Consider the following 17,240-nt stretch of genomic DNA (forward strand, 5'->3'; position numbering starts at 1 on the left):
GCAACTCTGCTCTTATCTTCTCAGCAGGTTTAATTCTTAACAATGATATAAATATTTTCCCATTCTAGGCTTGCACAATGCTCATCACCTCTGCATGGGATAGGTATTTCAGAGCAAGCAAACAACTGTTCACAGAATAATATACTCCAGTTCTCCTGTCAGGATACTGACTTGAGACGCCCAATCAAACCTTCAACCAACTTCTGTGTGTTTTTCACAACTTTGATTCCAAATTAAGCTTGGATAATTTGGCTTGACCCAATTCCAGCTAATCTAATTATCCAGCAAACATTGTCCTCCATTGTGAAAGAAATTTCATTTATTTAGGTTTATGTTTAAGCTGCTTTTCTGACACAAAGGCACTCAAAGCTGTTTACATTAAATCTTATGAAATAATAAGCTATTAAAATCATTCAATCAAAATGTGACACAATGAACACTGAAAAACTGGAGAAACAAATCAGTGAGCTTAGTGTCCACAGGGCAGCTGATAAAATGAATGAAGGGTACACTTCTATCTTGTAATGTTATGGAATGCCAATAAAGGGAACGAATGAATGGTACAATTTGACTAGCTGCCAAAAGATCTCAACAGAACTAGCACTGAGGGTCTCCCTCCTTCATAAGGTGCTCCTAATGAAAGTCCTCGGTTTTTATTAGATGGCAGCCTCCTGGCAACTATAGTTTGAAGAGTAACATCTGTAGATTGAGGTTTGCTAGGGAGGTGGGGATTTACTTGGGTGATTTAATGACATTGTTGGCAATGCACTAACATCGCCTAAAAGGGATGTTAGCACATCATCCTTATCCATGGTTCCTCTATATATTTGTGAAACAGTCTGGGGGGTGGAATGTATCTGGCTGCCCCCTGATTGGCCCTGCCCCTACAGCTCCCTCCCTCCCTGGACGCTAGTCATGTTCCTCTCAGACACACCAGAGACAGAGACACACAGAGCCCTGCCAGACCAAACATGAGCCCTCATTCCCTCCTATCATTCCTGCTGCGAGGGAGGCAGAGAGAGACATAGAGAGAGCTGCCCCAAGCCCTGCTTCCCTCCTAAGAACGAGCCCTCATAACTTGCTATAGCTCCTGCTGCCACAGAGAGAGACACACAGAGCTGCCCCTGCTGTGATGGAGAGACAGAGAGCTGCCCCAAACTGCACACCAGCCCTGATTCCCTCCTAAGAATGAGCCCTAATTACCTGCTATGCCTCCTACTGCGAGGCACACTGAGAGACACACAGCAAGAGGGACACAGAGAGAGATCTGCACCTTTCGGTGTCCCCTGGGTCCTAGCTCCCATTGTATTCATGGCTGCAATGGGCTTTCTTGCTAGTTCAAGAATAATCTGTCATGGGGCCAAAGTCTATCTCACCCATCCATCCACTGGCAAGCTGAGTGGTGTGAAAAAAATGCCCCCTGTCATGGAATGGCATATCTGTGAAAATCTCAGTTCATGAGGGCCATGGCTCCCTAGGACAGTGGTTCTCAACCTTCCTAATGCAGTGACCGTTTAATACAGTTCCTCATTTTGTGGTGACCCCAATCATAAACTTAAGCAGGTGTTCTTGCACAGAAATTAAACTGAAACTGACCAATGACGTGAAGATCCATTGTTCATGATTGTATATAAATTGTTTTTTTCCTGGTGTTTCTCAGTTCAGTTCTGCCTCTTGTCCCACCATGCTGATCTCTCTCTTTTCTGCTGCTCCAGACAGACGAATGCTTGATCTCGATCTACCCTGCAAGGCTGTTGTGTGGATGGTCCCTCCAGCCAAGCTGCTTGTCCTGCGGTGACCCCCCCCCAAGGGGTCCTGACCCCGTTTTGAGAACCACTGCTCTAGAGCAGTGGTCCCCAACCTTTTTGAGGCTGGGGACCGGCAGGGCAACTGCCCGCCCGGACATGCTCCCCCGCGCCCGTGCATTGAGCATGCGCAGCCGGGCCACATATGCGCACATGCGCAATGTGCGGCTGGAATCGCCCATGTGCGGCACTGCTCTAGAGCATCTCTAGCCCTAGAGTTCATTCCCCAGCTGTCTCCTCCATTTTCTAGTTTATACTCCCTTCCATGAACAGAGACTCAATTGTAAGCATCAGAACAACACCTTGTTGCTTGTCAGGCACCTTCAGTCTAATTTTAAATCACTCTTTGAGTCCTAGGCCTGGTCTACAGATATAAGTAGAGGTGAAAGAGTCCTGTGGCTGTAGACTGGGCTAGGGCAAAACTCCCATGCTGACTAAATGAAACATGTTCTCTCTCTGAAAACCAGTTGAAGGAGACTCCAGTAACATGACCAGTGTGGGCCTTCTGATTGGTTACTGTGTGAAATAAGATGATTGCTGGATCCAGTAGGTCTGTTTTTATTTTAACAGTGATATTTTTAAGGGAGAGATCAAAATTGATAAGGAGCTATGATTCATTTAACATCATGAGATCATTCTAGACACTGAATTTTTAATGGTCTTTTATAATGTTGCATCAGGCTACAACAGACCAGGGCAGGAAAGATGATCAGTTACCATATGTGTAGCTCCTTAGGCCTGTCATTCATGCTACTGGATTTGAGGAGCAGCCTTTAAAAAATATCCTAAATCTAAGAGGAAGGATTTTGGGACTCGGTAATATATTTGAGAGTCCCATATGAGACACCAGTTCATAAGTCAAGAGTTTGAAGGGAAAACTTTGTTGATTGGTGGAATATTAAACAGTAGAAAGCACCAGGAAATCAGTGCTTTGAATTCTCTATACATGAAAAGAAATTAGCAATAACAGTGTTTTTTTCTGTCTCCTTTACCCCCTAAGTGACTGTTGGAATGAGGCTTATTTGAAGAATTCATATTGGTGCTATGCTAGGCAAAAATGATGGAATACTTTCTTACTTGGTCTTGAATCCAAATAATGTTTTCCACTGGCAGAAACGCACTTTCATAAGCAGAAGGGTGGCAAATTTTGCCAATCCCCCCTCATATGTGGAATCACACATCACACCCCACACTGTCCCTGGCGGGTCTCTGATCCAGAGGTAACATTGGGGGTGTTAGCGTTACACTGGTAAACTCCCCTCACACTACTTGGAACCCAAGCCTTAATTTTAATTCTTACTTAATCCATCTAAATACTCTCAATCATGCATTTCCATACTGGATCGGCAGTTTAAATTGAGATTATGTCATGCCCACGTGGGATTCAGAGTCATAACAAGCCAAGGGACCGGTAAAGAATCACAGGGAGGGAGGACTGTTTGGATATGCAGTCCCCCACATCTCCCCATCAAAGGTCCTCCCTAGCTCCTAACCATTCTCAGTGTCTCCTCTCACTGAGACTGACACTTAGACTGACACTCTCAGCGTCCCATCCCTTCTGGAACATTTTCAGTCCTCATCATTTTTTAGGGTTTCCTCACTCTTTCATTTGCTCCTATTGCAAAGGAATATTTTTCTGCATACATGGGGAGGCCCTCTACCTTGTGGGTGGGTGGGTAGTCTAGCTGTGCTTTCATCATCGTAACAAGAGACATCCAGATACAGAAATGTGAGAAATGGGGAGACATTTTTGAACCCGTGTTCAAAGTAGCCACTAATGTGAGCAGGCATCTCCCTGAGAGATGCTGATGGCTAACACAACTATACCACTGCAATAGGCTAATTACTTCCACACTGTAGAATTAGTAACTCTCACCCCGTCCTAATTGTGTCAAAGCAGTCTGGACATTTGGGCCAATGTACTGAGAACCAGTATTCAAATCTGCACATTCCAGTAGCTGTGAAGATATAAGTTGCAAGAACAAGCATATGGCAGATTCTACAAGTCTGAAAATCCTGCTCATTACTGACAAATGTTTACTAGTATTATATATGTAAGGGAGAGATGTAATCTCTGTGCTAACTGAATGGCAGATTGTTCACTTTAAGAAGCATACTTTCTTACTATCAGGCTCCTTTGAACACAATGGTGTTTACTTCAGAGGAACCATACACAGGATCAGCCTGCAAGCAGGCTCTCATATATCAAAGTGCAACTGAATGAATCTCAAAAATATGTACCATCTGTACTTATCTAGTCATTTCTTGGCTTCCATAGGGTAGATAAGCATTCATAATAGGAGCCTCCCTGTGGGATACGCTTCCCAACAGTTTCCTATGGTTCCCTGAGATAGCACGTAACAGGAAAGTGTCACATGATAACTTCAGGGTGCCCACATGTGGAATCAATGACTAAGGGAGCTCTGCAGCTAATTGCTTACTGCAGTTATGTAAAATCATTTTCTCTGAAAACATCTAGAACAATTTTTTTTAAATGCCTGGCACTCAGCAGTTCCATACCGTGTTGTAGTGATGTCTCCCTGGAAGAACAAGGGGATAATTTACGAAACTCTTAGCAAACTGTAAATATTTAGGACAAGAGAGGTTGCAAATCATGGATCAGTTCAGAAAGTGAATGTCGAAACTAAAACAAGAATCACAGTGGGCTCCTGGGGGGGGGGGGAGCTGCCAATGGAGTATGAAACCCACAGAGTAAGATTTCCTGATTCCCCTCTTCTATTGCAGCCCACTAAGCATGCCCAAATTCTGCTCCTGGGAGTCAAGAGACCCTCCGCATAGAGACAAAGAGGTAGCCTACAACGGGAAGAGAAATTGGGGGAATCACTCTCCCCTGTGCTGCCAATGGAAGTGTCATTTAAATGTGGCATAAACCTAGGCTATACCCATATTAGCCATTATGAAGTTTTCATTTAAATATTACATTTAAAAAAAATAGTGTGTTGGAGCATGGAAACCATTGTACAATGAAAGAATGAGATATCTCAGTGTCCTGTCCATTCCAGACAGCAACCTGGGGTGGGCAATCAACACTTCCACTGAGTGATACTGCAAATGTCACAACGCTGAGTTGAATAGAGTTGAATGCTGAAGCAGCTGTAGCACTTTCACAATGGGAAAATCTTATAAATGCTCCATTGCTTGGGAGGATTTCCACAGGAGACCCAACATGATGTAGTAGCTTAAATGGCAGAAACAAGTATGACAGTACATGGTCAGGGAGAGATGAGTACCCTAGATGCAAGCCAGTGTAAACGTGGTTTACTTACCAGTTCCACCCAAATCCATATCCATAAGGAAGAACTTCTCCTTTCATTCCTGTACTAAACTCATTGCTGACTTAGTTTTTTTTAACCTGGTTCAAGACAATGCTGCCAATCTAGGCAGTGGCCCATCCAAACATTTATCTATAATGGACAAAGTGGCAAAACTCTTCTACAAACATGGAATCTGGATTAAGTGAAATCAGTAAACAAAAATGATGGAAAGTAAATGATACAAGCAGCTGGGTTGGAGAATTCCCAAAATAAAGCGTTCAGTTCTGTGCTTAGTGCTAGAAATCCCACAGTTAGAGAGCCAAATATTCCAAGTACAATGAATTCCCCCTCAAAAAATGAGAAACAAAAAGGCCAAAGATGTAAAGGAAGAGAGTCAAGTGGGGTTACGACTATCAATCTATGCTGATCCAGTGAAGGTCTGATATGTCTGGATTTTGAATGTCTAGGCAGCAAATAACCCAAAAGCAATCCCAGTGGATGTGTGTCACATCAGATACTGCATAGCACACAGGACGGCAGTAGCCCTGGGCAAATCAAACTCAGTCTGGGGACAGATTCTTTCTGGCCTTGAGTATAAGGCAAGAGGCTTGAGCCAAAAATAAAATTCCATGCTTAGAAAGCAGAGAGGAAGCAAATAGGCTTTTGGGTATGCCCTTCCCCACAAAGGGAAAGAGAAGAGTGATCCTAAGTCTTAGGAACATTTCTAAAAAAGGTAAAAGAAGAGACATTGCTAAGTGGAGACAATTGTTCGGGGGAAATGTTTACCCCGTTGGGTTTGGCGGGCACTTCACAGTCCAATTTACATTATGGGACTGTCTGGCCTGTTTATGGGAAATACTGATATGGCTATAATTCTTTCCATGACAGTATGTTAACATGGCAGGATCCTTCTGAGACTAACAGCTTGCAGATTGATCATGTGAATTCCAGCTACCTAATGAAGAATGTTTCTCTTTGAAATAACTATTATATTCAGTAAGTGTGATGGGATTTGTCATGGTCCCAGTTTTGGTGCCAATCTTACTTCTGTTATACTCATTGGCCAGAACTTGCTTTCAAGCCATGTGAAGCTGCAAAGAAACTGGGGTTGCCAACAAGCCTAGAGCAAAATATCCTGTCCCTCTGCATAGGAGCTTCATGTGTGGAAATGCTAGCTGAAGCTTTTCATGGCATGATGGTGAATAACATCCAAGGGACAGGACTATTTTGTCATGAAGGCAGTCAGCAACACTGTCCCAAGCTTGAAATGGATGGGGGAGATGAGAAGGTCAAACTAAAGTAGATGGCAGGAAGGACAAGTAGGAAGAACAGCAATGAAGCTGGAAAGAAAAAACAAAATAGAAGAGAGAGGAAATGGACCTTGTAAGAAGGGAAAGAAGCAGGAAAAAAAGAAGTAGCCGTGGGAGTCTCCTAGTGGGAGGGAAGGAGGAGGTGGAAATATTTTGGGGAGGAAGATGTTCTCAGAGGTGGTTCTTATTTTATGGTTCTTATTTTATTCAAGATTTTCTATTTCTTGCCTCCATCATCCAAAAAATCAGGAGACTGAGATGGCAAAGGGTATCCATGCAGGAGTTACAAAAGATTCTTAAGCATTGGGATGAAATTAATTCATGCCGTGGTATTCCCCATTACTATGTATGAGTGTGAAAGCTGGACGGGAAGAATGTCATTTGAAATGTGGTGCTGGCGGAGAGTTTGACAGATATCGTGGAGCACCAAAAAGACAAATCAGTGGGTTGTAGATCTAACCGGAAAGCTAAAATGACGAAGTGGGAGCTATAATACTTTGATCACATGATAAGAAGACAAGTCACTGGAAAAGACAATAAAGTTTGGAAGAGTTGAAGGCACTAGGAAAAGAGGAAGACTCAGCATGAGACGGATTGAGCCTATAAAGGAAGCCATGGCCCTCATTTTGCAAGACCTGAGCAAGGCTGTTAACAACAGGACGTTGGGGAGGATATTAATTTATAAGGATGCCCTAAGTCTGAAGCTTAAAACATACATCCAAACCAAAAACATAAATAAATCCTCACAGATATTTACAAAGACCAAGTTTAAAATATATTTAAAGTGCAGATTCCCACCCAGAAAGAGTTTGTTGTATTTAAGGCTGTGGAAATCAACTGAACCATTAAATGTTGCTCATTTGCTTTGCAAAGACCATGATTGTGTTTTGTTTGTCACTCATGAATGTCCAGATGCTTAATTTAAACAGAACCATACTATGATGTTACTTCCTAATACGTTTCTGTAAAATCAACCCAAACTTGTACGATGATTTCTATAGGACCACCCCTCCCACCTTATTTTTTAAAATGGAATTTGTGCACTGATTTCAGTGTAAAGCAATCAAATATCCAAGGTATTAGAGTCTGATTTCCTTATGCACAAGGAAGATATCCAGCCCACTTTCTTCAGAAAGTTGCTACAGAAGAAAGTTAACTGGCTGATTTTGTTCAGAATTATAGTCCTCCTTTTAAAAGAAGGCTCCAGCATGAGGCATGTTCTTGATGAAAGCTGCATCCTCTCCCCTGGATCACCCGTTAGTGACATTTTTCATTCCTCTGTCGCTGCCAACTTTGTTCTTTTCAATTGTCAGGCAGGGTATCGGCAGCACAGCGGAATCCCAGGTTGGAAGCTGAGCTGTCAGGGGTGTTTTGGCTTCGAGCTGCACATCGATACCTATAGCAATAGGACTGAAGAGAAGAACAGAATGTTACCACACGGGTCTGTTATAAATGTCCTGATTTGTTAGGTGAGCATGCCATTGTAGCTCTCCAGTGGGGAGACACGATATCTAGAACAATGAGCATTTATGTTCAAGGAAAGAACTTCTTAACCTGGAACTCAGGAGACAGAGATAAGGATCTGCCTCATACCACTGCTCCATCTAGCTCAATACTGTCTATTCTGGCAGGTCACATTTCTTTAGGATCTGAGACAAAGAAAGGTTTATCTCACAACTTGAGATTCTTGAAATGGAGATCCTGGGGATCACAAAGCATGCATACCAAATATGAGCTCTGCTATGGAGTAACAGTCCCTTTCATGAGAACTGGAAACAAAATTTGTTGGTCTAAGGCCCCCACACACAGAGGACTGGCTCACATGGATCTAGTCAGCTAATAGCGGTTATGCTTTCCCTCCAAAGCAAAGAATATTCCCCTAACAGACAAAGCTAATTGTCAGTAGCGTAGACTCTTCCATTAGGGGAAGGATCCCTGCTCTTCAATTAAGTACTAGCTAACTGGATCTATCATAGGTAATTTCTGCCCTTTCACAATGTCCACTACTATACCATCAACATGGACTAACTGTAGAACTGACTCCGAAAACAAACTAGGACAAAAGGAAGAAAAAATAAACGATGTCAAACCTTAATAACACTTCCCCTGTCATGGCTGTCATTTACGAAACCCAGAGATTATCTCCATTAGTAATACCGTAATCTATGAACTTTAACTTGGATATAAATTACTGTATCAGAAACAGGTATACTAAGTAGCTTCCAGGATTTCTGGAATATTTACTTAGGATATTTCCATGTCCCTCTTCCATTTCCTGCTCAAGGCGGCTTTTGATTAAAACAATGTGACAATATAAAAACAAGCCACTAAACTGTTAGTATTCATTGACCTAAATAATTTCATTGAGGGAGACCTGGTGATACCCCTAAACTAATAGCATAACCCTAAGCAGTACGACACTCAGAGCTTATAAGAGTAACTGCTGATGATTGCACTGACAATTTTATTAGGAACATAACATGGAAAATATTTTTCCAACAAAGCCGCAACAGTCTTGGAAACACATGATCAGTGTGGATCTGCTTTTCACACATCACTTAACATGTGGCCTGATATAACAAGTAGGTAGCACCTTTAATATTCAGAAGTCCTAGCGATAACATTTTGCCACCTTTGCTGTGGTTTCAACAAGCATTTCTCCTTCCAGATTTCCCAGGCTTTTTGCTCCTTTTTTGATTTTGTCATTGCTTCTGCCTCCTTAGCCTCCCCAGGGAAGCTGAATCAAATGCCGTCTTCACATTTGAGAACCAAGAAAGTAGGAGAATGATGGGATTTTTGTTGCTATAGTGATCTCAGTTCCTTGTGATCTTAAGCATACATTTGTGACACTATTTATGCAGGATAGGGTGGCAAGTGGCAACAGCGGCAGTCTCTTTTCTGATGATGAAGTGGGAGAGATCTGCGCCAGGTTTATATATGATGACCTTGACCATTAGGCAAATGACAACCCTGGAACTAGAACCTACATTTGCATGGTTACCTCTTGCAAGGCGTGAAGAAAAGAAAGGGATTCTTCCTTTCCCTGGTGTAGTCAACAATGGAAGTACCCACAGTTTTGTTCCACAGTTCCACAGTTCCCCTGATCCCCCCCCAAAAAAAATTACCTCAGAATGTCACACAAAGGCAGACTTGCATATCCATTTTCTTGCACGTTAAAGTCAAATAGCTTACCACTTCTGTAGATTTGAGTGTGTTTATCGTGTCTTGGGAAACGTTAAGGAAGATACATGTTCAAGAAGTCACAAAAACGCTTTATTACAGCCATGTTCACTGACACTGAATAATTTTGACTCCTATATCCAAATACCAGCGCTGCATAAGTGCACAGAAGCAAGGAACAAAATCTCGACCCCTCACATTGCGGAGCAAAATTCAACCACTGATAAGCTAAACTCTTTCCATTATTCCTTTGGGGCAGCTGTTTCATATCCAGCTGCATTAACAGGGTCAGCACCTAAATCTGTTTTTCTTAAAATACCAGTCTGTGTTTGATGCAAAGGCTGAACAATTCCTGACTAGGCATGTGTGATTTGTTTCAGATAGTCCAATTTGTTTCTGGACAAATCTGGTCTGAATAGCACTTCCCCTTGAGTTAAATTGCCTGAATCAGCTTTGGCAGAATCACTGAGCCGTGAATTCAGGCATGATTCGGCCATGCAGAGTTCCGGCAGTTTAAAGAGACCAACATTTTTCCTTTTCCATTTTTTTCTGTGGTCTGGGGGGATGGGGGCTGTGAGAGCCTCTCCTTAAAAGGACCCCCAAGTTTCAAAAAGATTGGACTAGATCAGGGGTAGTCAAACTGCGGCCCTCCAGATGTCCATGGACTAAAATTCCCAGGAGCCCCTGCCAGCATTTGCTGGCAGGGGGCTCCTGGGAATTGTAGTCCATGGACATCTGGAGGGCTGCAGTTTGACTACCCCTGGACTAGATAATCCAATTCTACAGGCACACAAAGAAGGTGCTCCCTTCCGACTGTTATTGTTTCCAGTGGCAGGGAAGAAGAGGCTCCCACAGCTACACTGCAAATTTCGTGCCTCTACCTAAAAGTCCCGTCCCCCCCACCACCACAGAATAAACAGAAAGGGGGAAATTCCCATTGACCTTAATGGCATCATAGGTTATTATGGCACCAAACTGATTCAAGACAAGAAAAGGGAGTAAAAGGTAACAATTATATTGGAGGGGGGAAAAAAACCATGTAAGGTCAATGAAACCAAATTGATTCAGCCAGATCCAAGCCATTTCCAAGCATGCTCTGTGTGCTCTGGATTGCTGTCTAGATTTGCCATAGCTTTCCTCCCCAGGAGCAAGCGTCTTTCAATTTCTTTGCTGCAGTCCCCATCTGCAGTGATCTTGGAACCCAGGAAAATAAAATCTGTCACTATCTCCATTTCTTCCCCATCTATTTGCCGGGAATTGAGAGGGCCGGATGCCATGATCTTTGTTTTCTTGATGTTGAGTTTCAAGCCAACTTTTGCACTCCTTCACCCGCATCAACAGGCTCTTTAGTTCCTCTTCACTTTCTGCCATTAGAGTGGTATCATCTGCATATCTGTTGATATTTCTCCCTGCAATCTTGATCCCAATTTGTGACTCCTCTAATCCCGCCTTTCTCATGATGTGCTCCGCATATAAGTTAAATAGTCAAGGCGACAGTATACAGCCTTGCTGAATCTTCTATTTGGCTTGCCTATCTTCTATTAATTTCTAGAAAAATACAGACACATACCTAATAAGGCAGGGTGTTTCGATTTTACTTTCAACACTTCATTCTGTGGGCAATTCTGTATCTTGAGAAGCACCCACATTCCTTATCTTACTGATGAAATGGACACAATCAGCAGTTGTTGCTATGCATGACGTTAAAGTGACTTTCCCCCGATTGGCAAAATTAGCCCTTGGCTCAGGCAAGCCATTCCCCATTTCCCTTCTGCATTAAAGCTCAGTTTACCGATGCCATGGGTCAGCAAGAGTCTTTAAATTAAGATGACATGGAGCAGTGAGGGACTGACATACGTCTGGAAGAATCCTGCGTCAACTGTCTGAACATTTTAGGAGCAAAAGGGGAAAAGCAGAAACATGCAGTTTTTCCCTCTAGAATTTCTATACTGCCAGTCGGTGTAAGAATTCAACTATCCCGATATAACAAGGATGGCTTAATAGTGGCAGGCTCACATATGAAAATCATCAAATGCAAGACAGAACACTTTAATTTTGTACCCTTCTCTCCCACTGCTGCTACAATTCTTGTTTCTTTGCTGAAGTTTCTTTAAAACATCCTTCAGAGCCTTCCCAGCTCCTGTCTTCTGTGCCCCAGGCAATTCAGTGCTCAATCCACCCAACTCTAGCTCATTTCACAATGCCTGCGAGCTGAATCTTTGGCCTTCACTGCTGCTTGCTTGCTTGCTTCCTTCTCTCCCCAACTCCTGCTCTTTTGGTCTTTAGTTTTTATTTTCATTCTGTACGCATCAAGAAGCTGTAAGGCAGCTCCTGTGACTCAGTACGGAAGATACTAAAAGATAACAGAGTTGAAGTCAACAGAGTATTTCTGGGGATTCAAGGTCATCCACACAGAGCACAGCTTATTCCTTCGGCAGTATGGAATATTAACACACGCACCAGTCTTGCACCTGGGGGGGCGGGGGGGATGGACCTTCAGGAACAGAATCTTAGGGGCATTTCAGACTGCTGCAGAAGTAGGGAGCAAAGAAACCTGAGCTTCATGCGCAGATGGCCTTGCACCTAGAGAAATACTGTGAGCTATGCTATTGGCATACTAGAAACTAGAAAGATGGCCAAGATGCCTTGCTAAAGCTCCAGCTTGGTCTCTGGCTTGAACAAAGGTCTAAAAACTAAGCACAAAATTAATAAGAGAATAAAAATTATCTCCTGAGCCCCCGGAGAGGGTGGTATAATAATAATAATAATAATAATAATAATAATAATAATAATAATAATAATAATAATAATAATATCTTGGAAAGGGGCCATGGCAGTTGCAGAGCACCCCCGTTAGCATACAGAAGGTTCCAGGTTCAATCCCTGGATCCATTTAAAAGGACCAGACAACAGGTAGACCTCTGCCTCAGACTCTGGAGAGGCACTGCCAATCTGAGTTTTGACTTTGATGGACCAAGAGTCTCATTCAGTATAAGGCAGCTTCACCTGTGTTCATGTGTACAACTCAATGGTAGTGCGAAGCCTTTCAGCCAGTGATTTCCAAAAGCTATTCAATAGAGTGCCAGGAATCGTGAGTGATGCCATTCCTTGCAGCATTCCTACCAGATATGCCAGGGACCACTTAAAATGTTTTGAATTTTTTAATTCCTTTTCTTGGGGGGGTTGTTATCAGTCAGAACCCCCCTCATTTAGAGGGGCAGTTTGCTCACACTCACCTTTCATCAACATATTTTATGGTTTCTGGCCGGGCTTAACCAAGGGTCCACATCAGACCCATCCCCAGCTGCTAGGAGACTATTTCTTGTTGTTTCAACCTAGTCATCATAGGCAGAGTTGTCATTGCTACTTTATTTCCATTTCTGAATGACTTGCCAAGGCAATTCAAATATGGCAGGAGGGGAATTAAAGATCCTGATTGTTGTCTTCATCTGAATACCATCTTGTTGATTCTCTTTGTTCACAGGTACTTAAGACTTCCCAAAGGCCTTCCCAAGGGTGTTGTCAGATGCACAAGCCCCTGGGCATGAGCCAGAGGGCTCTTGTCCTTCAGCCAGTGGGTCATAGCCCAGAGCTGGGCAGAAGATCAGTTAGGACAAAGAGATAAGACCTGTTTGGCATTCAGAAGTCTTTCCTGTTTAGTGTTAAGATGCTTTGGTGAGAAAAGATGAATGAATGGTTAGAGCATCTGTCTTGCTTTGAAGTACCCATATGCAACCACAATACTGTCTCTACAAGAAAGCTGCTTTCAAGTTACATTGGTGTTAATTGCCCATTAGAGAGCTTCCACCCCACTCTGTATTGCTTGAAGAAATACTGGTGATGTCTTATTGTACCCAGCATGTGAAAAAGACTATGGACACACATGACTCCTATTCCAAATTGTAATGCTCCAAGCTATAAATGCGATCTGGTGGTTTGATTTTTCTAGGCTTTCAAAGGAATGTTCCTTGTTTCAGATATGCATATATCACTCACAATGTGAATCAGCCTACATCCTTACCAACAATAGCCGCATGATGACCATGATAAGCAGTCTCAAGGACACCAAATACAATGCATCAGCATTATCCTCTGCCTACTTAACATGAAAATCAGCATGACTCATGCAAGATGCCAACTATTTTATAAACATTGACTTGTTCTCATTTTTCAGGAAAGCAGTTTTATTAGTGGTAGTTCTCATCTGTCATCAACCATATGTCACCTGATATAGAACATAAGATGAGCCCTGCTGGATCAGACCAATAGTCCATCTAGTCCAACATCTCATCTCACACAGTGGGCAACCAGTTCCTCTGGACAGCCAATGATGGCACAGGCGATGCTGAGGTCTTCCCCTGATATGGCCTCATGGCTCTGGGATTCAGAGGTTTAGTGCCTCTGAATGTGAAGGTTCCCCCTTCAGTCACCATGGCTGGTAGCCATTGATAGACTTATCTTTTATCACTCTCAGTGGTTCTCAACCTGGGGGTCAGAACCTCTTTGGAGGTCAAATGACCCTTTCACAGGGGTCACAGCAGGGCAAGCAGCTTGGCCAGGGGGGCACCATCTACACAACAGCCTTGCGGGGTAGATTAAGATACAGCATTCATTTGTCTGGAGCAGCAGAAAAGAGCGAGATCAGCATGGTGGGACAAGAGGCAAAACTGAACTGAGAAACCCTGGAAAAAAACAATGGCTCTTCACGCCATTGGTCACTTTCAGTTTAATTTCTGTGAAAGAACACTTGCATCATTTTAGGGCTGGGGGTCAGCACAACATGAGGAACTGTATTAAAGGGTTGTGGCATTAGGAAGGTTGAGAACCACTGCTCTATCTAATCCTTTTTTAAAGCTGCTTATTCCTGTGGCCATCGCTAAATCCTCTGGCAAATTTCAATCACTCTCTGTATAAAAAGGTATTTTCTTGAGTCCATCCAGAACCTATAGATCTAGCTGCATTTCACCTCAGTTTTTCTACATATTGTTGATGCTGTATAATAGTCATAAATATGTTTGCTTAACAGCATATTGCCGCTTAATATATGTAACAAGTGTTTCAAACTGCACAATGCCAAAGACAACCTCCACCAGTTGCTCAGGCAACTGATTAGCACATGATATACAAGTATCTTTAATATTAATTTGTCCAGTTTTTTAAACATTCTGTAAGGCAATAAGAAAGGCATTGTTGCAAGTCCATAGCAGTTTTTCAATTACTCTTAAGTTAACATCAAAGATAACATGATTGAAGAGTAGCAGTTAGTTGATCAACATCAACACTACTTCCTTTCATATCTTCAAGGCCGTACTTGTGATAACTAGCAAACTGACTTCTGCAATAATGGGTGGGATTCAACGGTCATGCAAGAGCACATCTACCAGTGTAGCAGCATTTCCAGTGGCAGAAGAGGTAAACAGAAGTTTGCCAATTCCCCACTTCCACTCTAGACTGTCATTTAGTAACCCATACTGTTCCTGAGGGTCCCTTGGAATGGAATTTCAGAGACTCGATGCACTACAGTCGGTGAAGGGAAGCAAAGAATTCCTCTTTCATAATCTTCACCTTGATCATGGTGATATGGACACAGTCTGATGTTTTGGTTTCAACTTCCAAAACATCCTCCTAACCACTGCCACTGCACCATGTCCAAAAGCCTGACCACAGTACATTGCAGTGTCAGTATTAGGTAACAGATACAATGGTAATAGGGGTAGCTCATCTGCAGAAGAGCAGGACGCCAATGTTGTAATTGTTCCTCATTAACCTAGTCCCATTTCTCAGGAGAGTGATATAGAACAACATATTGTGCTAAGTATTCACCCTTCAAAAGTCCTCTGTTGTCTTACTGGGGGGGATCACTGACCAACAGAACTAGTTACTTAGCCAGATCTCTATTAGAAAATCTTCTCCACATTATCACCCAGAATCATTTTGAACAGCTTAGTATTACTCAGGCATAGTCACTAACCATTCCAAGTTTAGAGCCACATAACTATTTTTGCTCTAACTGTACCTTTGTTTTCTGCATCAAATTGTATTTTCTTTCTTACCATTGTACAGTATCAATAAAAAAGAGCAGATTAAATACATTGTGATGACACTCAGAAAGTCTTATGTTTGGATGTGAGCTTCACAGGCACATGTTACAATATTAAAATCAAAACTGACATGGCAACCAGCATCTATCTACATAGAATGGTAAAAATGAACGGCCTGTACCAGTCATGAAAGTAGTAGAAGCAGGCCAACCAAAAATAGGGTATGGGTTTCTACATACTTGGGGGATTTTTCCCCAGTGCAGAGCAATTCTGTCAGAGCTCACTTGGCCCCATCTACCTCACAGGATGTCTGTTGTGAGGAGAGGAAAAGAAGGCAATGTATAACCCTTTCCTACACTGAGGTAAATTTTTCCTCCAAATTGAACTTCACTATTTTTTCTCTTTGGCTTTATTCATTCCTGGGAGGATCTGGGAAAACCCCTTAGTCAGAATGGCACTGAAACTTTTTCAAATGGACAATTAAAAGATTTTATTTACAAAGAGGGAAGGGTGGTTAGAATCAAGCTTCTTCTTTATGTAATTCTTATTCAGTTAGAAGTTCTTAAGTTACAAGCTGTTCTTAGCTCTTGAACTTTTCTGTCAAATGTTATGTTTCTTATTTAACAGGGAGGTTTATTATTTGTGTTTTCCCTAAAACACCTTTGTATTTCATAGATCATATAGAAGTTCCCCTGAACTTTTCCCTGGAAGTGGACACTCTCAGCTTGTGCTGCAGCTTTCCACCTTCCTGCACAAACTACTCCTCCTCTACCTTGTGAGGTGAATAGAGCTCTACCTCACACAGATGTTCCTTGGGAAATACACCCCTGATTTCCCCTTACAACTAAGCAGGGTTCCACTTTCTCTTTCTTAGAAAGTTTTACCTCCTACTTTGGCAATTTGGGAGCAACCAAAACAAGAAACTGGGTTAGCTCTAAATATCAACATGGAATAAAGTTCATGCAGTGAAGCTTGTGTATTAAAGTGTCTAAATCTGTGTGTGAGAAAGTTGCAACCTTCATACGCAAGTGAAGCTACTGCAACAAACTGCCCCAAACCAAGTTCAAGAAAGTAACAAATCAAGGACCACCCTCATGCCTCTGAACAAGTCCACCAGCTTCATAAATGCTACTGTTACTTCATCCATAAAGTTATTAAACACAGCCATCTCAATGTTTAGAAACAGTTTCTGACAAGTTAGCCACATCTGAGTTCTGGGGCAGGCCAGATTCTGTACTCATCTAGGTTTTCTGATCTTGATACCAGAGGCAACTCTTAACATCCTTTTTATATGAGAAAGAAGCATAAGCTATCTTTAGCAGAGTCTAAAATGGGTCATATTACTCATCTGTAAAGAAAACAATTACCCTATTGTTAATTTAATGAAATCCGCTAATTAATATGTGACATTGATTTCACCCCAAAATAAAATCAGTCCATAACTTGTAAACTCACTACAGGAAATTAAATTTTCTTACAGAGAGTAATTTAGCGGATGAAAGCACTTAAGTATATAACAAGTACAAATGAAAAGTATAGTATTAATTTCCAGATTCGGGGGTGGTGGTAATTTTTTTGTTTGCACAGGGGATTTTACCTGAATTTTGTATTCTATGACGTTGGGAGACA

General features: G+C 42.2%; 1 protein-coding gene across 1 annotated transcript in view; it reads right to left on the reverse strand.

Moving 5' to 3' along the window:
- Positions 1 to 301: 301 nt before the first annotated feature.
- Positions 302 to 17,240, reverse strand: part of SUMF1 (sulfatase modifying factor 1) — a 75,994-nt gene continuing 59,055 nt past the window's right edge. Inside the window, exon 9 of the mRNA XM_077325236.1 lies at positions 302 to 7,800. Coding sequence (XP_077181351.1) covers positions 7,693 to 7,800 — 108 coding nt within the window. The 3' untranslated portion in view covers positions 302 to 7,692. The remainder of the gene's footprint in view (positions 7,801 to 17,240) is intronic.

Source organism: Paroedura picta, chromosome 3 (assembly GCF_049243985.1).
Source record: "Paroedura picta isolate Pp20150507F chromosome 3, Ppicta_v3.0, whole genome shotgun sequence".
Taxonomy (NCBI): Eukaryota; Metazoa; Chordata; class Lepidosauria; order Squamata; family Gekkonidae; genus Paroedura; species Paroedura picta.